The 24,085-nt window shown below is 41.5% G+C and overlaps 1 protein-coding gene across 10 annotated transcripts in view; it reads right to left on the minus strand.

The window, feature by feature from the left end:
• RAPGEF6 (Rap guanine nucleotide exchange factor 6) overlaps window positions 1–22,437 on the minus strand; it is a 212,071-nt gene extending 189,634 nt beyond the window's left edge. For 6 of the 10 annotated variants that reach the window (XM_055386558.2, XM_031010805.3, XM_031010809.3 and 3 more), the window contains exon 1: window positions 22,089–22,383. In XM_055386558.2, the coding sequence (XP_055242533.1) occupies window positions 22,089–22,157 (69 nt within the window). In that variant the 5' untranslated portion in view covers window positions 22,158–22,383. Of the gene's footprint in view, window positions 1–22,088 lie in introns of all 10 variants that reach the window. The other 4 variants (XM_031010808.3, XM_055386561.2, XM_055386560.2 and 1 more) reach the window with 2 other exon arrangements.
• Window positions 22,438–24,085: the final 1,648 nt, after the last annotated feature.

Here is a 24,085-nt window from a genome sequence, read left to right on the forward strand (position 1 = left end):
ATCTTTGGCACATCATTAACGATGCCATGAATATATGAGAAAGAATTAGAAATTAACTTTTCAATGTTAAAGTCTGAAAGAGAATTTCACTCACAAGTTTGAGATACACATGTATCTTCAGTTCTCTGCCTAAAGAGAGACTAATAAGGTTTATCACTTTAAATCTGAAAAGCCCCTCCTCAAAGAGCTTCAAATATTTGTTTGTAATCTCCTTATTTTAAAGGGACAATTTGGACAAATGAACATGTAGTTCTTCACAACACCTGTAATGTTGACTGCATGACCCTGAATTAAAATATCAGCATTATGGCCAGGTGTGGTGGCTCACGCCTATAATCCCAGCACTTTGGGAGGCCCAGGCAGGCAGATCACGAGGTCAGGAGATCAAAACCATCCTGTCTAACACGGTGAAACCCCGTCTCTACTAAATATACAAAGAATTAGCCGGGCGTGGTGGCAGGCGCCTGCAGTCCCAGCTTCTTGGGAGGCTGAGGCAGGAGAATAGTGTGAACCCAGGAGGCAGGGCTCGCAGTGAGCCGAGATTGCGCCACTGCACTCCAGCCTGGGCGACAGAGCGAGACTCCGTGTGTCTGTCTGTCTGTCTGTGTGTGACTCTCTCTCTCTCTTTATATATATATATGTATGTCAGCATTATTCCTGTCAGGGGTTGACAAACTTTTTCAATAAAGGGCCAAATAGTAAATATTTGTGGCCCAGATGGTTTTTTATCACAACTATTTAGCTCTGCTTTTATAATATGAAAATAGCCATAGACAACAGGTAAATGAATGGGTGTGACTGTTCCAATAAAACTTTACTTACGAAAATAGCTGGTCATATTTTGTTAGCTCCTGAAACATATGGTCAAAAATAGCTACAGTGTGGCCAATCATGAATGAGCTCCTCTTTGACAACAGACCACCTTATAAGTTTTGGTGGAGTTCTGTCTCCCACCATGAAAGCTGAAAACACCAAATTTTTATTTTTCCAACCCCCCATACAACAAAGGCAGGGGCAAATTATTCAAGTGTTACCAATTAGACGTATTCATCCCGGACTTTAAATCAGAAGCTAGTGACGCTGAGAAGCAAGAACTGCATAGAATCCGCTTGGGCAGCCAGTGGCTGCAGCAGGGTTGTATTAGTCCATTCTCACACTGCTATAAAGAACTACCCGGCTGGACACAGTGGCTCACACCTGTAATCCCAGCATTTTGGGAGACTGTGACGGGTGGATCACCTGAGCTCAGGAGTTGGAGATCAGCCTGGTCAACATGGTGAAACCCCATCTCTACTAAAAATACAAAAATTAGCTGGGCGTGGTGGCGGGTGCCTGTAATCCCAGCTACTTGGGAGGCTGAGGCAGGAGAATCGCTTGAACCTGGGGGGCGGAGGTTGCAGCAAGCCAAGATCACGCCACTTCATTTCAGCCTGGGTGACAGAGCGAGACTCTGTCTCAAAAGAAAAAGAAAAAGACTACCGGAGCCGGGGTAATTTATAAAGAAAAGAGGTTTGGCTCATGGTCCTGCAGGCTGTACAGGATGCACGCCTGGGAAGGCCTCAGGAAACTTAAAATCATGGTGGAAGGTGAAAGGGAAGGAAGCACATCTCGACATAGCCAGCAGGAGAGAGACAGCAAAGTAGAACAAAAGTGCTACATGCTTTTAAACAACTCAAGATCTCAAGAGAATGAACTCTCACTATCACGAGAACAGCAAGGGGGCAAATCTGCTCCCATAATCCAATCACCTCCCACAGGTCCCTCCCCCATCACTGGGGATTACAATTCAACATGAGATTTGGGTGGGGACACAGAGCCAAACCATATCAAGGGTCTACAACATACGCAATGGACAGTACAGGTGGTCCACAGTGCAAACTGTGGCACTCACTATTCACTGCTAGTAGCAGTAGTATCTACCAAATCTGTGATAAGGGTCACAGACCCAAGCCTGTTTTTCTAGTATCCCAAGCCTAGCCCCAAGTCTGGTTTTCCAGTATTCCAAGTAATTCTGTAGCTACCCAGAATCCTTTCAGTAAATTCTTTCTTTCGATTGGCCAAAATTGGGTTCTGTTGCATGTAAGTAATAACCCTGTGAGATCCTGAACCAGCACAATCAGCATCATTTGGGAACTTTGTAGAAATGTAAATTATCAGGCCTCACCCCAGATCTAGTCAATCAGAATATCTGGGTTGTAGGGACCAGCAGTCTGTGATTTAATAGGTCCTACAGGTGATTCTTCTGCACACTAAAGTTTGAGAACCACTGTTTATAAGTGGGATCTATATCACTCTGGATTGTCTGACCTATTAATAGTGAAAGACAACAAGCATTAAGATGCCTAGTAAATCCTAGTCCCTTTCTTTGTGTACCTAGTTTGAGGGTCACAAGAATGCTAAGCATTCACAAAACAGAATAAAGAATGGTTGTAGTGGTGAGCTGATTAATTCTTTTTCATATGATGTGGGGGTTATGGCATTTTGTTTACACAGGACAGCATGGAGTTGTGGAGTCTGTAATGCTGAGCTTAGAAAAGGGTTTCTTGGGGCTTTTGTGTCAATTATCTGCAAGATAATCTTGAGGTACTATATTATCTATTAGGCATAAAGTCACAAATAAAAAAAGAAAGAACCCTGACAGAGTCAGACTGGAAGTCTTACAGACAGTCTTCGGCAGTAAAAAATTTAAATGCTAGATTCAAGGAGGTGCTAATCATTTACGCTGAATGCACTTGAAAGCTGCTCTATGTAGCTTTCAAGAGGGAAGTCGGCTGGGTGCAGTGGCTCACGCCTATAATCCCAGCACTTTGGGAGGCAGAGTGGGCGGATTACTTGAGGTAAGGAGTTCACGACCAGCCTGGCCAACATGGCAAAACCCCGTCTCTACTAAAAATACAAAAAAATTAGCTGGGCATGGTGGCGCACACCTGTAGTCCCAGCTACTTGGGAGGCTGAGGCATGAGAATTGCTTGAAGCCGGGCACGGAGGCTGCAGTTAGCGGAGATCACACCACTGTACTCCAGACCGGGCAACAGAGCAAAACTGTCTCAATTAAAAAAAAAAAAGAGGGAAGTCATGAGAAGGGTGGGAAAACTATCCATCTGGCATATCCTGACATCCCAGATCAGTAACATCTGATTCAGCACTAGTTCTGTAACTGCAACAAAATACTGCAGAAATTGTCCAGGGGTATTAGAATAACAAGTACCAGCTCAGGATTAGGGAATAAAATTATGGGTTCTACCTAGGGGCGAAAAAAAAAGAAGAAGAAGGTGAGGAAGTGGTGATGACTTGGTACTTCCTAAAACAGATCAGCTACACCCTCTCAGCCAGTAGTTTTTATAGTGAAGGTGGGATAAGCTGAGGTGGGTGGACAGCTGCCATTGTATAACAAGACAACTCTTGTATACCCTTTAAACAATTCTTACAGCATTCATTGCAGATATATTCTGTGGATTTTCAATTTAGTTGTTAAATGAAAATAAACTCATATTTGGAGCACTGTATAAACAAGTAATTACTAATTTAAACATATATTTCTATTAAGCAGGTTGGAATTTTTATCCCCTTCCTTAGTTTACAATGTTATGCCAAGCAACTGTGCTGCTCTCAGAAACTCCATTTCCCAATTCTCCTCACTGTCCTTCTACAGGTGTTTAGAAAATCAACCAAAACTTGGAAAACTCAAACTGGGATGCTTAAAAAATTTTTGCATTTTTCTGGTTCTTGAAGTTTAAAACAAGTGAATTTCTTACCTATGATACACTTAATTCATCACATACAACTTTTTTTCTCTGACACAGGCTCTCGCTATGTTGCCCAGGCTGGAGTACAGTGGCACAATCACGACTCACTGCAGCCTCAACCTCCCAGGCTCAAGTGATTCTCCCTCCTGAGACTCTCGAGTGTGCCACCACCCCCAGCTTTTTTTTTTTTCCTTTGTAGAGACAAGGTCTATGTTGCCTAGGCTGGTCTTGAACTAAGCTCAAAGGATCCTTCTACCTTGGCCTTCCAAAGTGCTGGGATTATAGGTGTGAGTCACCGCACCCAGGCACACAAAACTTTCAATAAAACATCATTATCCAAAACTTACATTAACCAAGATATTTTATTCATTCTCTTAACCTAGAAAACAAATCTATCCCAGGAATTTTAACAAAGAAAAATGTCCCAGGATAGATCCTAAGGTCAGCACAAATTCAACTGTATCATACATACATTCTGCAGCTATGGTTCTATAATGAAAAGTTATGCTGAGGAATCTTCTACAGATCATTTGGAAGGCAGTCTAACAATGTGGAAGACAGCTGGATGCAGTGGCAGATGCCTGTAGTCCCAGCTACTCAGGAGGCTGAGGCAGGAGGGATCACTCGAGCCCAGAAGTAGGAGGCCAATCTGGGCAACGTGGAGATACCTGGTCTCTAAAAAAACAGCACCACACACACACACAAAAAAACCCAATTTGGACTCTGGAGACAACTGTGTTTAAATTATGCCTCTTTCAGCTCTGTTAGTTACTACTTGTGTAAACTTGGATAATCTGCTTAACGTTTATTATCTGTACCACAGAAAAGATAAAATATCTCTGAACACAAACGATTGTTTTTTTGAGACAGAGTTTCACTCTTGTTGCCCAGGCTGGAGTGTAGTGTTACGATCTCAGCCCACTGCAACCTCCACCTCCCGGGCTCAAGCGATTCTCCTGCCTCAGCCTCTTGAGTAGCTGGGATTACAAGGCGCCCACCACCACCCCCAGTTAGCAGTGGCTCAAGCCTGTAATCCCAGTACTTTGGAGGCCGAAGCGGGTGGATCACCTGAGGTCAAGAGTTCGAGACAAGGCTGGACAACATAGTGAAACCCCGTCTCTACTAAAAATACAAAATTTTTAAATGTTTATTAAATGTGCAGCAGAGAGGCTATCACATGGTAAATATATTCTAAAATTACAAAATAAGGATTAAAATACACAGACTACTAAAGCATTTTGGAGATTTAAACAATATGCCAAAGTTAATACCATATATTAAACATAGAACTTATTGATTTTCTCATTCATGGAGGTATAAACAACATTCGGCAAAATGGCAGTAAAGAGATATAAAACATTTACCACAACCGGAGCCCAGACTTTGGTTTCTAAATTCATTTCTCACTAAAGGGGACTGAAGATCTTTGGATAAATGGCTGACTTCAGTACTAGAGCAAAGAAAGTCAGGACCTGGAACATCTTTTTATGCCAGAAAGCAAAAAAGTACTTAAAGACTCATGGGGTCACGTCAAAAGGACATAGGACCTGACTTTGAAAGGGCTTCCACTGGCTATATTTGGAGCACTTTAATAATCAAAAAGGATGACAATATTGAACACAAAAAATAATCCATTACTTCATAGTGATTTAAAAAAGAGAGGAGAAAGGAAGGTGAGGAAAGCTCTTCTATACAGAAAACAACTAACAAATGTAAAAGAAATATAGAATCAGAAAATTATGGCCAGGCATGGTGGTCCACAACTATAATCCCAGCACTTTGGGAGGTCAAGGTGAGAGGATCACTTGAGGTCAGGAGTTCCAGACCAGCCCAGGCAACACAGTGGAAACCCCATCTCTACTTTAAAAAAAAAAATACAGAAATTAGCCGGGTGTGATGGCACATGCCTGCAGACTCAGCTACTCAGGAAGCTGAGGCACAAGAATCGCTTGAACCTGGGAGGCAGAGGCTGCAGTGAGCCAAGATCACAGCACTGCACTGCAGCCTGAGTGACAAAGGGAGACTCTGTCTCAAAAAAAGAAAAAAAGAAAATTATCACTTTGTAACAGCAAAGTAATAGTTAATTTAGGCGAGGATTATCAATGAATGCTAAAATCACAAGGTAAAACCACTGTTGGAGAACACGACATTCACACATTCTCCAACTATAACTTTGGATCACTTATAAATTATAGCATTGTACCTTTACAACAAAAGAGATGCAGATGATCCTATTTAGTATGCCCAATAAAGGAAAGAACTGACAATATGTGTCAGTGATGGGACAATACGGGAAGTACAGACCACCACCTATGCAGTTTCTCAACAAAATCATTTCACCTTAATCTAATCATGAGAAAACAACCAGATGAATCCAGATCATGATACATTCTATAAGACAGCCGGCCAGGCTCTTCAAAAGTGCCATGTTTATGAAAGGAAAAAAAAAAAAAAAAAAACAGGACTGTTCTGGATTAAAGGAGACTATGGTAACCAAATGTAACGTAACATACCTTGACTAGACCCTGGATTGAAAAATGAAACAGAGGTGAGATGGCCAGGTACGGTGGCTCACGCATTTACTAATCATTCTCAGCAAACTAACACAGGAACAGAAAACCAAACACTGCATGTTCTCACTCATAAGTGAGAGCTGAACAATGAGGATACATGGACACATGGAGGGGAACATCACACACCAGGGCCTGTTGCGGCGGGGCTGGAGGGCGGGGGGCATAGCATTAGGATAAATAATACCTAATGTAGATGACAGGTTGATGGGTACGGCAAACCACCATGGCATGTGTATACCTATGTAACAAACCTGCACGTTCTGCACATGTATCCGAGAACTTAAAGTATAATTTTAAAAAATTACACCCTAAAATTTTAATTTTTAAGAATGAAAGTCTCAATGATACGCTTAAACTTTAGGACTTCAATAATTAACCACTGAAATTACAACGTATCAAAAGATTGAGCATCCAATTGTTTATAAGTTCAAAGTGTAGCCTTTCACTTCACTTTTCTGATCCTACCATGCATTATGAAGTCACCTAATACTTGTTAATTCTAAATTCCACATGTACTTTTCAATCCTTATCTCTCTTCGAATTCTCTACAGCATTTGACTGCTGACATGTCATTCTCTCTCCTATCCCTTCTGTAATATGGTTCTTTCTGGATTCTCGTCCTAATGAGAAACATTTAGCAACGATTATAAGCACAGACTATGAAATCAGACTGCCTAGGTTTGAATCCTGACTACACTGGGTCTAGCTGTGTGACATTAGACTAATTAATCTCTCTGTGATTCAATTTCCCCGTATGTAAAATGTGGATAATAATACCTTCTTTCACAGGGTTTCTTGAAGGATTAAATGTATATAAAGTTTTCGTAACAGCAACAGGCATCCAATAACCACCATACAGTATGCAAGTCTTCAGTATTTTATTTCCATTATTAGCTTTCTGCGGCGGCTGCTTTTTTTCAGTTTTTACTTTTTGTTATTTTGGGTCCATCTGCTCCATCTAAGTCTCCTTCATAGGTTTCTCATTTTTTTCTTACTCCTATCAATGTTTATAAAGTTTATGTTACCAGAACTGCCAACAGCTGCCTTTTATTCACTAGAGACTCTCTACTGTTAGGAATACCTTCCACATCCATAGCTTCAACTATCACATATGCCTATGACTCCCATATTTGTATTTCTAGCCCAAAGCTCTCCACTAAACTTAGATACTATATGTTCTACTGGGCACTAAACACTTTCAACCTGGCTGACCCATCAGCAACTCAAGTGCAAAATTCATTACTGGTTCCCTAATTTAGTTAACAGTACTCAGGTTCATTGGCTCTGGCCAGAAATCTGTCAATTCTACTTTCGAAATATCTCCGTTTACTATTGCAAATGAGGCAATTTAGAAATTCAGTATTTCCCAGTGAATAACTGAAATAACTGGATTCTAAAATCCATTCTTTTTTTTTTTTTCTTTTTTTTTTAAGACACAGTCTCACTCTGTTGCCCAGGCTGGAGTGCAGTGGCTGAATCTTGGCTGACTGCAACCTCCGCCTCCCGGGTTCAAGCAATTCTCACGCCTCAGCCTCCCAAGCAGCTGGGACTAAAGGCACGCATCACCATGCCCAGCAAATTTTTTGTATTTTTAGTAGAGACAGCGTTTTGCCATGTTGGCTAGGTTGGCCTCGAACTCCTGGCCTCAAGTGATCCGCCCACCTTGGCCTCTCAAAGTGCTGAGATTACAGGCATGACAAACCATGCCCACGGTAAAATCCACTCTTCACATATACTGCCAAAGCGATCTTTCTGGAAGCCAAATCTAAATTCCTTAATAAGGAGAACACAATTCCTCATGATCTGGATCCTGACAATTCCTCCAGCTTCATCTACTTTACCATTCATTCTTGTCCCACTGTTCCAGCTGCCTAGGCAACTTGCATGTACATACCATACGTATCCTGTGGCCTTGGCATATGCTGTTACCCTTTCAAGAAACACACCTTCCCTTCTTCACTTAAATTTCTATATATAGTTGTTCCTTGGTATCCACTGGGTTCATTCCAAGAGCCTTTGTGGATATCAAAACCCATAAACACTTGAGTCCCTTATATAAAATGGTGTAGTATTTGCATATAACCTACAGACATCCTCTGGTAGGCTTTATGTTCTTTTTCTTGTTTTTTCAGACAGGGTCTCACTGTTTTGCCCAGGCTGAAGTGCAGTGGCAAGATCACAGCTCACTGCAGCCTCAACCTCCTGGGCTCATGCGATCCTCTCATCTAAGCCTCCTGAGTAGCTGGCATGCACCACCACACCCTGCTGATTTTTGTACTTTTTTGTAGAGATAGGGTTTCACCATGTTGCCCAGGCTGGTCTCAAACTCCTGGGCTCAAGCAGCCAGGAGTTTGAGGACCCACTTCAGCCCCCAATGTTTTGGGATTACAGGCACGAGCTACCACACCTGGCCCTTGTATGCTTTAAATCATTACTCTAGATTATTTATTAATACCTAATACAGTGGAAATGCTATGTAAAGAGTTGCTATACTGTATTGTTTAGGGAATACTAGCAAGAAAAATGTCTGTACCTGTTCAGCACAGGCACAACGATCATGGGCCTAACTTATTTTCCAATCTCGGTTGGTTGTATCCACAAATGCAAAACTCACGGATATGGAGGGCCAACTGTATCTTAAACTCATCAGGGTTCCCTTTTCTAAAACAACTTGAACAGCACCTGCCTACCCTTTGCTCTTCTCCCCCAAAGGCCTTCCTACAAACTTCTGAGCACCTGATATTTATAATTATCACAGTATTTAATCAGGCCATATTTTAATTGTCCAAGTGTTTTGCTATCTCCTCCCCAGATGGAAGAACTATCTTTAATCTTTTATCCCTGGCACATGAAACAGTGCTTAATACTTACTGCACAAATGTTCATTAGGCAATCTCCCTCAAAAAAATTATGTATTCACCTGTGCCTCAGAGAGTCATTTAATAATCCTATAAATAATCCAAACTCCACACCAGGCACTTGTGACACTCATAAACTCTTTCCTAAAAAAAAAAAAAAGATGGTAACCTATTTTAGTTTGGCTTCTTAACTTGAGAAAAGCTGCAGTCATTTGGAAGTTTAGACACTTAAGATTTTGATTCTGAGAGATTGAGGAACTTCCCTCAGAATTCTCCAAAGGGAAGGAGGAGGCAGGCATGATGAGCCTGACTACACGACAAAAATCTTGGTCTTTGCAAGGGACAGACTGATTGTGAACTCTATAACATTGTGTTTATCATTTGACTTTACCTTGGACCAGCCTGGGTAAACTAAGGTCTGGCTGTAAATAAAAACAGAATGAGCAATTTTATTAAAATAGTGGAGAATGTGTCTCACCTTTGGCATGTAATGCCAAACATGCATTGCTTATGCCTCAAACATGTGTTGCTTATGCCTCCACAATCTAAAGTTTTTAATAAAATCGCTCATTCTGTAGTCAAGCTCATCGAGTTGGGAATCTCCAACACACGTAAAATGATGGGCCTGGAAAAGATGTTCATCCAGATAATCCAGGTCTCATCCAGATCTAACATTCCCTTTCTATCCAACTGGATTTACAAATGAAGGTCAAGGGGCCCCAGAAGTATAAATAAGTTCTTTTTCTTTCCAAGGAACCCTCTGAATGTGCATCTGCTGTGGGAAAGCACAACAGAATCTTTGTTCTGCCAACCAGGGATGTGCAGTGACTCACTCCAAAACTGACTCCAAGTACAATGGTGCTCTCTCGCCAATTCAGAAAAAAACTCTGCAAGTGTACATCTGAAGACCATTTTTCTAAATTCTGTAACAGATTAATAAATGGTTATACTAAATTTTACATTTTTTAAATTCCCAGCTCCTTCAACTTTTTAATAACCAAAAATACCTAGTTCTAAAACAAAACAAAACAAAACAAAAAAAACTTCTTCTAAGTAGGCAATTACATTAACACCTAGCAGAGCATGAAAATTTGCCCAGACGTTTTGAATCATCTGGTGAAAGAACACAAACAGTTAAAATGGGCATTAATCTATATTTTTCTGTGATGTTCCCTGCAAATGTGTTTTGAAGCCATGCAGAAAAGGAATCTTTCTTTCAAGATATTACTAAGTTTCCTCCATCTGAATTGTCTCTCAAGAACTGCCAGGTAAAACACTGTTTATGGCAACTCTACTTTATTCTTAATGAGAATAGTAATAGCACATTTTGCCATTTTGCCAAACTTCATCAAGCCTTTTTATCTGAACACTTTAAATATTAGACCAGTAGAAATCACTACTAGAATAGTAAAGGAACAGTATTTTTCACATTGCTTTTTTTTTTTTTTTTTTTTGTGAGACAGAGTTTCACTCTTGTTGCCCGGGCTGGAGTGCACAATGGTACAATCTTGGCTCACCGCAACCTCCGCCTCTAGGGTTCAAGCGACTCTTCTGCCTCGGCCTCCCAAGTAGATGGGATTGCAGGCATGCACCACCACGCCCGGCTAATTTTGTATTTTTAGTACAGACGAGGTTTCTCCATGTCGGTCAGGCTGGTTTCGAACTCCTGGCCTCAGGTGATCTGCCCGCCTTGGCCTCCCAAAGTGCTGGGATTACAGGCGTGAGCCACTGCGCCCGGCCTTGATTTTCTTTTTAAAGTCACTTACTCTACAAATATTTAGATATCTACTATGTACCAAGTACTGTGTAATGAACACTGGGAGATAAGGGTACACTCACTGTCTTCAAGGAGCTTACAATCAGAGAGAAATATGCAAGTAATCATAACACAGCACAGTAATTACTATGGTGGAAGAAGGCGCAAAGTATCTAGGAACACAGAGGAGTGGAAAAGTGAGGAAGGAAGGATGCACAATTCTGCAAATGAGCACTAGAGCTTTCAGTGAAGAATCAGAATGTGCCAGGCCAGAGGATGGTTTTCCAGACAGAGAAAATAGTCAGCTAATATGTAGGCTATCATTTACTGTTTATTATCAAGACACTTTGCTAATTATTTCACATATATTATCTCATTTGGTCCACACAAGAATCCCAAAAAGATATTCAATCCTAGAGAAGTTAGATAACTTGCCTAGGGTCAAATTCTCAGAACTGGAGTCCAGATTTGAAGTAGGCTTGTCCAAATGCAAAATTCAAAGGCCAGTGACACCGTTACCATACTGTTCCCATCCTATGCAATGCACAGAAACAGAAGAGATTTTAGTGTCAGGATATAAAGGATAGATAATCAGATGAATAGCAAGGAAAGCCCCAAGAGGGGAGGTTAAAAGTCCAGTACAAAGGCAAAATGCAAAGAACCAAGGTAGCTTCATAGTCCTCTTGGCTGCCAGAAAGAATACTCACAATGAGCTGGGCATGGTGGTATACACCTGTACTCCCAGCTACTTGGGAAAATTGCTTGAGCCCAGGGGCTGGAGGCCAACCTGGGCAACACAGCAAGACCTTGTCTTTAAAAACAAAACAAACAAACAAACAAAAACACTCCACTCAAATTAAGTTCAAAGGCACAAAGAAAAAAATCTACAATGACAGAACCAGAAGAGTGGTTTCCTTTGGGAGAACGAGAAAGAAAAAGGGGAAATTTCTGGAGCGCTGGTAATATTCTTTATCTATATTCTGTATCATGATATACACAGTAAAATATGTTTGTAAAAATTAATCTGGCAATGGCTGGGCGCAGTTGCTCACGCCTGTAATCCCGGCACTTTGGGAGGCCGAGGCAGGCAGATCACTTGAGGTCGGGAGTTCGAGAACAGCCTGACCAACAAGGAGAAACCCCGTCTCTACTAAAAATACAAAAAGTAGCCGGGCATGGGTGCAGTGGCTCACACCTGTAATCCCAGCACTTTGGGAGGCTGAGGCAGGAGGATCACGAGGTCAGCAGTTCAAGATCAGCCTGGCCAACATGGTGTAACTCTGTCTCTACTAAAAATACAAAAATCAGCCAGGCGTGGTAGCAGGCATCTGTAATCCCAGCTACTTGGGATGCTGAGGCAGGAGAATCCCTTGAACCCGGGAGGCAGAGGTTGCGGTGAGCTGAGATTGTGCCACTGCACTCCAGCCTGGGAGACAAGAGAGAAACTCCGTCTCAAAAAACAAACAAACAAACAAACAAACAAACAAAACAAATTAATCATCTGCCAGTGTATATTTAGGGCATATGGACTTTATGTTTTATAGTTCATTTCAAAGTTTTTCAAAAAAGCCTGGGGGAGGAGGAGAAATTATCTTTCCAACCAGTGACCAGGTTAGGCCAATTCTACCTCCTTAATACCTCACTATCCCACTTAACTGCTGCCACCACTGGGTCCAGGACCTTATCTCACACCTGAACTACTGTATTTGTTTCTAACAACAAAACATACTTCTTGATGGCTGGGCACGGTGGCTCACACCTGTAATCCCAGCATTTTGGGAGGCCGATGCGGGCGGATCACGAGGTCGGGAGATCGAGACCATCCTGGCTAACATGGTGAAACCCCGTCTCTACTAAAAACACAAAAAAATTAGCCAAGCATGGTGGCGAGCGGCAGTAGTCCCAGCTACTCGGGAGGCTGAGGCAGGAGAATGGCGTGAACCCAGGAGGTGGAGCTTGCAGTCAGCTGAGATAGCGCCACTGCGCTCCAGCCTGGGTGACAGAGACTCCGTCTCAAAAAAAAAAAAAACAAACCATATTTCTTGGTTTCCGTATTATCTTAGTATAATCACTAGTAGTCTTACCTTTCACATGGAAAATATCCCAGTTTGGATAAAATACATGTCCAGTCTACCTGTATACATATAAGCCTCCCTGTCTCTAGTCTGCTCCTCCCCACTCAATACATCTCCAAAATGCTCACATAGTAGTCTTTATAAAACTGATCTTATTTCCAGGCTTTAAACCCTGCAACAGTTCTTTCTCCTTTGTTTATAAGATGGAGTCCAAATTTCTGAAATTATCCAAACCCTGCTAGTACGTCCAGCTTCATCATTTAACATCTGACATCATGTACCATCATCCCCAAACATCCTAGACATTAGCCCAGTATTCTGCAACCTTTTTTTCATTTTCATCCCCTCCCAAAGAACCTTTCAGACAATTTTTCCTAAGCACTGCCCCATCTTTAATTAAATACTAAAGAATAAGACACTGTCAGTTTAGGGCTGAGTTTTAGAGGGCCACAAACCATACCAATAGCTATGATTTTTTTTCCCACTCCCATAACAGGCAATTTTTGCATCTTTGGGAGCGATATCACTTCCAATGGGAATGCCTGCTCTAGACTTACAGATTGGCTTCTTATTCTACAACTATACATGGCTTGCCACCATCAGTACTTTTGCTCCTGCCTCTCTGCTTGGAATGACCTCTCTTGATCATCCAGAAATCAATTCATGACATTTAACACTGGGAATTCAATGCTCCCCCATGAAGCTTGTTCCCTTCCCCATCTTGCAATCCCAAAGCCCTACTCATACCTTTGTCACTAATAACTAAAACATTTATTGCATTTATGTTTTCTTATGTCTCCCAAGTCATTGATGAATAGGGACCATGTCCAACTCCTCTCTACAACCTTGGTTTTTAATATGTCAGATATATTATTTCTTAAATGAATGTACAAATTAATGTTACCATCTGGGTGAGGTAACCATATCTCAGTTTAAGCGGGACAGTCCCTCTTTAACCTGTTACTCTGAAATAAATATTAATAGCTTCTCTCTTAATTCACAAAAATGATTTGAACAACATATTGTTAATGTATACCTAGGAAATATAAGAAATAAAATTCTGAGCAAGAGTAGAACATAATCAGATCTGAGAGGAAGATCACTCTAGCAGCAAGACTCAATGACTCAAGCAATAATTTGGGGGTAGAAACAATAAAACAGACTGAACTAGAGTAGTAAAACTTGTAAGAAAAGGGCAAATAAAAAGATTCAGGGGATGAAGTTTAGTGGCAAGTTGCATCTATGAGGAATGAAGAGAAATAATACAAATTCCTAGAGACAGCAACTCGGCCAGCTGCCAACAGATTATGAAGGAAGAGGAATAATGATGGCTTAATTTAGGGCAAGTGGTTGAAGAACCTGGAGGACAAGGTGGTTGATATATGAAGCTGAAGCACATAAAATTTAGGGGATAAGTTGGAAAACATAATCCTAGGAGGCATTAGCCTATAACAACTAACTGAAAGCAAGCTGCTGAGTAAGACTGTCCAAGAAACACAAAGTTAGCAGTTCCAATGAATACGAAGTGCTACCTTTTTAACATATGATGACTTTACAAAATGTATTTCCAAATTTTGGCTTGTAAAATATTTATTCATCATTTAATATGTGCAAATCATGGCATTAAGCACTGAGAGGGAAATAAACATTAAGGGAAATATAAGGAGTTCATTCTGAAGTAAAAAAGAAACGTTATAAAGAATGGTATTAAATGTGGATTGAGCTGAGAAACAGCCAAGTTCAAGGTCTAATTATGACTGTGGCTTCTTTAAGGAATTCTGGCATAATGACACAAAGAAGTACAGGCATACTCTGTTTTATTGTGCTTGGCTGGTATTGTGGGGTTGTTGTTTTTTTTAAATACAAATTGAAGGTTCATGACAACCCTGCATCAACCAAGTCCAGCAGCACCATTTTTTTCAACAGCACATGCTCACTTCATGTCTCCGTGTCACATTTTGGTAATTCTCACAACATTTCAAACTTTTTCATTATATTTGCTATGGTGGCCTGTGATCAGCAATCTTTCATGTTACTACTGTAATTGTTTTGGGGCACCACAAACTGTGCCCATGTAAGATGGCAAACGTAACTGATACATGTGTTCCAACTGTTCCACTGGCTGTTCCACCTTCTCTATCTCCCTCTCTTGGGGCCTCCCTATTCCCTGAGACATAACAATACGGAAATTAGGCCAATTAATAACCCTACAATGGCCCCTAAGTGTTCAAGTGAAAAGAGTCACCTATCTCTCACTTTAAATCAAAAGCTAGAAATGATTAAACTTAGGAAGGCTAACAATGGCCCAAAGCCAGGCCTCTTGCACCACACAGTTAGCTATGTTGTGAATGCAAAGAAAAGGCACATGGAGAAAATTAAAAGTGCTACTTTAGCGAACAAAAATATGATTTAAAAAAAAAGTGAAAAAGTCTTATTGCTGATATGGAGAAAGTCTGAGTGGTCTAGATAAACCATCAAACCAGCCACAACAGTCCCTTAAGCCAAAACCTAATCCAGAGCAAGGCCCTAACTTTTCAATTCTAAAAAGGTTGAGAGATGAGATGGCTGCAGAAGAAAAGTTTGAAGCTAGTGGAAATTGGTTCATGAAGTTTACGAAAAAAAGCCACCTCCACTAACATAAAAAGTAAGTTATCCTGAAGATCTAGCTAAGATAATTAATGAAGGTGGCTACACTAAAAATCAGATTTTTAATGTAGACAAAACAGCCTTATATCACAAGAAGATGCCACCTAAGACTTCCATAACTAGAGAGGAGAAATCAATGCCTGGCTTCAAAGCTTCAAAGGACAGGCTGACTCCTGTTAGAGGATAATGCAGCTGGTGACTTTAAGTTGAAGCCAGTGATCATTTACCATTCTGAAAACCCTAAGGCCCTTAAGAATTATGTTAAATCTATTCTGTCTGTGCTCAGTAAATAAATAACAAAGCCTAAATGACAGCACATTTGTTTACAGTATGGGTTACTGAATATTTTAAGTCCACTGATGAGACCCACTGCTCAGAAAAAAAGATTCCTTTCAAAATACTACTACTCACTGACAATGCATCTTGTCACTCAAGAGCTCAGATGGAGGTACACAAGGAGATTAGTGATTTTTTCAGGCCTGCTAATACAACATCCATTCTGTGGCCCATGGATCAAGGAAAAGTTTCAACCTTCAAGTCTTGTTATTTAAGAAACACATTTCATAAAGCTACAGCTGACATAGATAGTGATTCCTCTAACAGATCTGTGAAAAGAAAATTGAAAACTGTCTTGAAGTGATTCATCATTCCAGATGCCATTAAAACCATCTGTGGGCCAGGCATGGTGACTCACGCCTGTAATCCCAACACTTTGGGAGGCTGAGGTGGGAGGATCACTTGAGCCTAGGAGTTCAAGACCAGTCCAGGTAATGTATTGAGACTATCACTTAAAAGAAAAAAAAAAATTGTGAAGCATGGGAGGAGGTCAAAATATCAACACTAACAGGAGTTTGAAAGAGGCTGACTCCAACCTTTATGAATGACTTTGAAGGGTACAACACTTCAGTGAAGGAAGCAACTGCATGTGTGGTAGAAATAGTAAGAGAACTAGAATTAGAAACAGAGCCTGGGCTGGCTCCCAGCACTTTGGGAGGCTAAGGTGGGAGGATTGCTTGGGCCCAGGAGTTCAAGATCAACCTGGGCAACATAGCAACGCCTCGTCTCTACAAAAAAAAAAAAATCAGCCACGCATGATGGCATGCACCTGTAGTACCAGCTACTCAGGAGGCTGAGGTGGGGTCGCTTGAGCCTGGGAAGTAGAGGCTGCAGTGGGCTGTGATTACGCCATTGCACTCCAACCTGGGCAACAGAATGAGATCTTGTCTCAAAGAAAAAGAAAAAAAAAAAAAAAAGGAAAGAAAAAAGAAATGAAGATGGAGCCTGAAGGTGTGACTAAATTGCTGCAGTCTCATGATAAAACTTGAGTAGATGAGAAGCTGCCTCTTATGCATTAGTAAAAAAAGTGGTTTCTTGAGACAACCTGCTCCTGGTGAAGATGATGTACATATTGCTCAAATGACAACAAAGAATTTAGAATACCATATAAGCTTAAGCTTAGTTGATAAAGCAGCAGCAGAATTTGGGAGGACTGACACCAATTTTGAAAGAAGTTACTGTAGGTAAAATGCTATCAAACAGCATCACATGCTAAAGAGAAATCTTTCATGAAAGAAAGTCAATTGATGTGGCAAACTTCATTGTCTTATTTTAAGAAACTGTCACAGCCACCCCAATCTTCGGCAACTACCACCCTGATCGGTCAGCAGCAGCTATCAACACTAAGGCAAGACCCTCCACCAGCTAAAAGATGACAACTAGCTGAAGGCTCAGATGACTGGTTAGTATTTTTTAGCAATAAAGTATTTTTAAATTAAGGCATATATCTTTTTTTAGACATAAGGCTATCACACACAATAAACTACTATATGTGTAAACAACTTTTATGTGCACTAGGAAATAAAATTCACGTGACTCACTTTATTGGGATATTGGCTTTACTGCAGTAGTCTGGAACCAAACCTGCAGTATCTGGGAGGTACGTCTGTACCTTAACAGTTTTTGTTGTTTTAGTGCACTTAATTGTCCATGGAGTATTTAAGTCTAAAATTTTCCATAAGAATATCTTTGCAAATTGAAAAAGAACTAGCTCAGGAAAGACAATGTTCTGTGGAAGCTGAATCTATAAGTAGGAGAAATCTCTCACACACACACTGTGTTAGAAAGATATCTAAATGGCACACTTTACAACATGTGTCTGTACTTGATGTCTGGCTCACTAGGATTATGCCTGAGTTGATAGTTTCACCTAAGGACGACAGATGGTTCAAAATAAAGGAACCATTCATTTTGTCCCAGAAACACAAGGAGTTCTTTACTCATTATTTACTCATCGATTACACGATGCAAACAAATGATTTCAACATGCTAATTCTCATCCCTTTGTATATTTTTCACAACGCTTTGCACCCAGTAGGTGTTCAAGGAAAAAAAGCCGAACAAATAATTTTATCCCCTTCTATTTTACAGCTTATTAATCTCTTCTAGGGCACCACCACTCTCTCGGTTTTTCTCCTACTGCACTGTTTGCTTCCACTCATTCTCCTTTGCTGATTTCTACTCTTCTCCCCGACCTTATACTGATCTCATGTCCCATGGTACTCACTGTCCTTGCTCCTCTTCTATTCTCTACGTACACTCACTACTTGGTAATTTTACCCAGTCTCATGACTTTCAATATCTATAAACTGATGACTATAAAATTTTTATCTCCAGCTCAGGCTTCTTAGTCATACAAATTTGTATATGCAACTCTTACTCATTTCTAACAGACATTTCAAACTTGACATGTTCAAAACTGAATTTCTGATCTTGCCCCTAAAACCTACTCCTCCTGCAGCTTTTCCCATCTCGCTGATGGCAGCTCAAACCTCTCTGACAATAACTCCAACACTCCAGTTATTTAGGCCAAAAACCTTGAAGTCATGCTTGATTCTTCTCTCTTCCTCAAGGTCCACATCTGATCTATTAGCAAATCCTGTTGGCTAACCCTACAAAATATTTCTAAAACTTAACCACTTCTCACCACTTCCATTACTATCACTATCACTTTAGTCAGAGTGACCATCATCTCTAACCTGATTTAATGCAATAACAGCCGTTAACCTCCTGCTTTTGCCCTTAAACACCTACAGTCTATTCTCAACACAGCAGCCAGGAGACTACCCAGTAAGGCAGTCAGGTGTAGTGGTACATGCCTGTAGTTCCAGCTACTTGGGAGGTTGAAGCAGGAGAATCTGTTGAGCCCACGAATTAGTGACCAGACTGGGCAATATAGTGAGACCCTCTTTAAAAACAAAAAGGTAGGCCAGGCGTGGTGGCTCACGCCTGTAATCCCAGCACTTTGGGAGGCCAAGGCAGGCAGATCACGAGGTCAAGAGATTGAGGCCATCCTGGCTAACACGGTGAAACCCCATCTCTACTAAAAACACAAAAAATTAGCCGGGCGTGGTGGCACACACCTGTAGTCCCAGCTACTCAGGAGGCTGAGGCAGGAGAATCGCTTGATCTCAGGTGGCGGAGATTGCAGTGAGCCGAGACTGCACCACTGCACTCCAGCCTGCGTGACAGAGCAAGACTCTGTCTCAAAAAAAAAAAAAAAAAAAAAAAAAGGTTAAGTAGGTCAATATCACTCCTCTGCTTCAAAATCTTTCAGTGCTCCCCCTCACTGAAAAGTCAAATAGGACGTGCCCTATGCTATGCATCATTATCTCCACTCCTCTTTCATCTCTCACTACTCTCACACCTGTTCACCCTTCTCCAGTCACACAAAGCTGCTTGCTATTTCTGGAATGCATCAAAACATGCTCTCAACATAGGGCCTTTGCAACGATTGCTCCCTTTGCTGGGAAAGCACTTTCTCCATATACCCCTATAGTTAATGCCATCACATGCATCAAGTCTTTGATCAAAAATCATCTTCTCAACCAAGTTAAACGAACCACCTTATTTAAACTGCAACCCAGCCCTTGCCCCTTCCTTTCAATCCCTCTTACTCTGCTCTTTTCTTTTCTAGCAATTATAAGCTACATATTATGTAACTTACCTTTTAGTATATTCATTATCTGCCTTCCCCACTCTTCATGCTATCAGAATGTAAGTCTTACTAGGGCAGACCTGCTTTGTTTATGGATACAACATAGTGCACAGACTAGTGCCTTCAGCTGCTAGACTCCCAATAAGCAACTATAGAGCTAATATATTCATAATAGACCCTTGGGAGTCCAGTAAAAGGACCTTCTGAAAACAGAAATGAACTTGGGAGAATTTTGTCAAATTATTTATCACAAACAAATCATCACTAGGATTCAGATTTCCTTCTTCATACTTCTTTACCCCAAACAAATTCTACACTCATTCAAAAGCACTACCAATGCATCAGTTAACCTCTTATGCTGCTAGATGTCAGGGCTACATTCTGTGTACTGTGGGCAGCTGTTTAGCATTCCCTTGAACAATGCTTCTGTTCCAATTAAACACAATAAAGTACTTAACACAGCACACAGTGGCCAACATAACTTTATTAAGAGTTTAGAAAATTTCCTAAGGCTCAAAAATAGGCAATTTCAGCCAGGCGCGGGGCTCACACCTATAATCCCAGCACTTTGGGAGGCCGAGGCGAGCGGATCATGATGTCAGGAGTTCAAGACAAGCCTGGCCAACATGGTGAAATCCCGTCTCTACTAAAAATACAAAAATTAGCTGGGCATAGTGGCGTGTGCCTGTAATCTCAGCTACTCGGGAGGGTGAGGCAGAACTACTTGAACCGGGACCCAGGAGGCGGAGGTTGCAGTGAGCAAGAGATCGTGCCACTGCACTCCAGCCTGGGCTACAGAGGGAGACTTTGTCTCAAAAAAAATAAAATAGGCAATTTCAAAATAAATAATTCTGCTGTTAAAGAGCAGTAGGATTTTTCCATTAAAATGTGAATTTAGTAGCACAAGTAACGTTGAAAATTAAAAGCAGCCGGGCAACTTGGCTCACACCTGTAATTCCAGCACTTCGGGAGGCCAACGCGGGCAGATCACTTGAGGTCACGAGTTCGAGACCACCCTGGGCAATATGGTGCAACACCGTCTCTACTAAAAATACAAAAAATTAGCCGGGCGTGGTGGCGCCTGCCTGTAATCCCAGCTACTCCGGAGGCTGAGGCAGAAAAATCGCTTGAACCCGGGAGGTAAATGTTGTAGTGAGCCAATATCGCGCCATTGCACTCCAGCCTGGGTGACAGAGTGAGACTGTTTCAAATAAAAAATAAAATAACATTAAATTAAATTAAATTAAAACCTGCATTACACATTGTAAGCCTTGTATAATACTTTCCAATGCTATAAAGGCTGTAAGATAATTCGCCTACTGAAATTAATAAATCAGCTCACATTGACTTCAAGAATCATCATAATGAAACAAACACTCATCGAATTATAAATGTATATCTCAAAAAGAGAACTCTGGAAAGTGGTAGAATTTGTGTTGTTCCTAGGCAAACATCAGGATCTTCAATAACATAATTTGACCTATCATGGCATCCGTTGTGACCTGAATAATTGTCACGACCCAAAAGGTCAGCCCAACGTTACTGAGACTCAGTATGCAAAACACTACATATCTGAAAAACTCCAAAGTGAAGAATTAACCAAAGCATTTCATTTCATTTACTGCAACTTTAAACAAAACAATCCAATAATCCACTCACACTGTTTAGTGTTTTGTTTAGAAAATATGTCCCACTTGTTATAGAAACCTCCAAATCAAGGAAAACCTTCCCCAAAACCTTAGCATTCTACCGGGATAAGCAAAGCTAACAGGTTTTAGTTATATGCCTGAAAACTAGCCTTCATGAAGGTCGAATGAAAATCTTTTAAGCTGATGCCGTAACTGTTAACTCGACACAGCAAATTTTGGATCCAAGCACAAAATACTGTAAAATTTCCCAATGACAGTCTGAAAAAGTACCTACAGTGGTGTTCTTTAAACATGCATCATCTACTACAGAATTCACCATTTGACTGGATGTAAACTTTTAAACTAACTTTGAAAACTTTATCTTTTTTTTAGGCAACTGTACAATATTTCAGAGACCTTTAAAGAAAAACTATTTCCAAATTTCATGGCTGAAATACTTCCCTTACAATTTCCATCTCGTTTTTCATAGTCTACTTAAACGAATGGGCATCTAACTGCGAAACTCGTATTACCCAACTCAGAAAATACGACTTAGTAATGGTGCTTTCTTAACGACACTCAGAAGCCCCCGGCAAGGACGGGTACGCGGGTTAAGACCGCATCACAGGCAGGAAGGGCGGTCGGCACCCTGCTGGCGACAAGGGCCTGGGTCAGGGAAGAGACTCAAGAGAACAGATTCCCAGTAGCAGGTGCGAGACTCTGGCAAGAGGGCAGTCGCCGCGGGTTTCGGACAGACAGGAGGATGCTGTCTGTTGGACTATGGGACGCACATAAAGGTCAACCAGCCTCACCTCGGGAGTCCGCTCGGGTGGCTTCTTCCTCAACGCCTGCCTAGCGCCAGGGTCCACGGGTGAGTTCATGGCCACGGCCCAGGTACTCCGCAGCCTGCCCTCAGCAGCCCACGCCACAGTTCATTCACACTAGGTAGCGGGTGCGGTACCTTTCCCCCGCCCCAAGGAGGGAACTTCGCGCCGTAACAAGGTCCAAGCTCAAGCAAACAACCCTTCGCAACGCCCGCCTTAAGGCCTCTACCCACGCGCGACTGGCCGGAGACAAGCCTGCGCGGGGGCGGGAGAGAGTAAGTGCGCATGCGCAGCACGCACGCGCACGCTAAGAAATGCCCAAGGGAGTAACTGCACTGTGACGTTAAAATTGGGGCGGTGCGAGTAAGTCTTTTCCTGCTGTCGTCGTGAGATTTAAAGACACCTCGCGAGACCTCACCTAAATCAGTCACGGGGTCTGCCTTGGAGTTGTGGTTCCGGCTTCTCCATCCGTTGGAGACACCGGAAACGCGCTGAGGACCTGAGCAAAAATAGCATTTTGGGGCAGAACCGTGGGGAGGCGTTCTGACTGGAGAGAACTGTTGTGCCCAGATCCGGAAGCCCAGGGTGTGGCCAAGTCCGGGTTTGCGCTCCCCTCTGCAACTTCTACTGCCGACTTTGAATATGCGGAAGTAGAAGCCGCCATTCGGCAAAGAAGGAAGTCCACGCAAACCTCATATCTCTTTAAATAAAACGAGATCTCTTGTGAAAGCTGCCGACAGAGAAGTGCTTGATCTATTCGAAACGGACGTCCTGAGACCAGGGCAGAGAAAGCAAACATTCACGGCCAGGATAGGCAGCCGGTGCCGCGGCCAGCTCACGATTACCTTTGAGTCAAAAAACTAGATTTAGACGGCGTTCTTGTAACTAAATGCCCGGGGCAGCCCTCCCTCAGGCAACTTTGTTTAGGGTTGGGACTCGAGTGGCAACTTTTGCAATACTTTTTACATTCTAGTCTGCTTCCCAACAGACCGAATAAAGCCAGTTTTGTTTCACTGCTTCCTTGGTAAGAAAAACAGACCACCCTTAGGAGCAGCCAGAGAGCTGCTGAGGCCGTTTCAGCAATAAGCTCACTGACAATTCCAGAATCCATCGTTCTAGGATACTCCTTACCCTTTCTCATAAGTTCATAGGTAACTAACTTTGGCGACACCACCTTTCCACTGAATTTTAAGCTCCTTGATGGCTGTAACTACATCTAGGTACACCTTGGTATTTCTCACAGCAGTTAGCATAGTTCACTAAATAACAAGGTGATTTATGATTATGACATGCTTTCCAATTAATGACTGATTCACAGTAATTTTAATGACGTAATAAGAGTTAAAATTATATTTGAAAACAATGAGAGTTCAGGCTACAACACCGTTTCTGGGACTGGCAATGACTTAAGGGCTGTTTTCTGTTGGTCCTGGGGCTTGCCCAAACTGGGAGTTTACAACATACCATTAGCATTTCTCTTTTTCAGGTATAGAGCAAAAACTTTACCAGGGAAGTGTGGCATAGCCATTGTAGAAATAAAGTAATTGTGGAAAAAATCGCAGGATGTTGCAGACGATCCGTTTTCCTCATTTTTTGTACAAATATAACCTCTCAAAGATCTGCCCAGGATCACAAACAAAAGTTAACCCTTCCATTCTTCAAGGATCAATTTTCAGAGTCACATCAATATTTTGAAAGAGGGAGAAAGAACTATAAAGCATGATCACCATGAACTTGAACTTTAGGGGCAAACAGACCTAGAATTTGTGTCTCTAATATTAGACCTCTTCTAGTTAAGTGACTTGAAGTTATTTAACATCTCTGAACTTCATTTTCCTTATGTTAAATGGGAATATAGTAAAGGACCTATTGCTTCAGAATTTTCTTAAGATTAGGTGAGAAAATTTACATGGAAGCACTTAGTATGTTGCCTTCATTTTCCTTATGTTAAATGGGAATATAGTAAACGACCTATTGTTTCAGAA

Source organism: Gorilla gorilla, chromosome 4 (genome assembly GCF_029281585.2).
Source record: "Gorilla gorilla gorilla isolate KB3781 chromosome 4, NHGRI_mGorGor1-v2.1_pri, whole genome shotgun sequence".
NCBI classification, from domain to species: domain Eukaryota; kingdom Metazoa; phylum Chordata; class Mammalia; order Primates; family Hominidae; genus Gorilla; species Gorilla gorilla.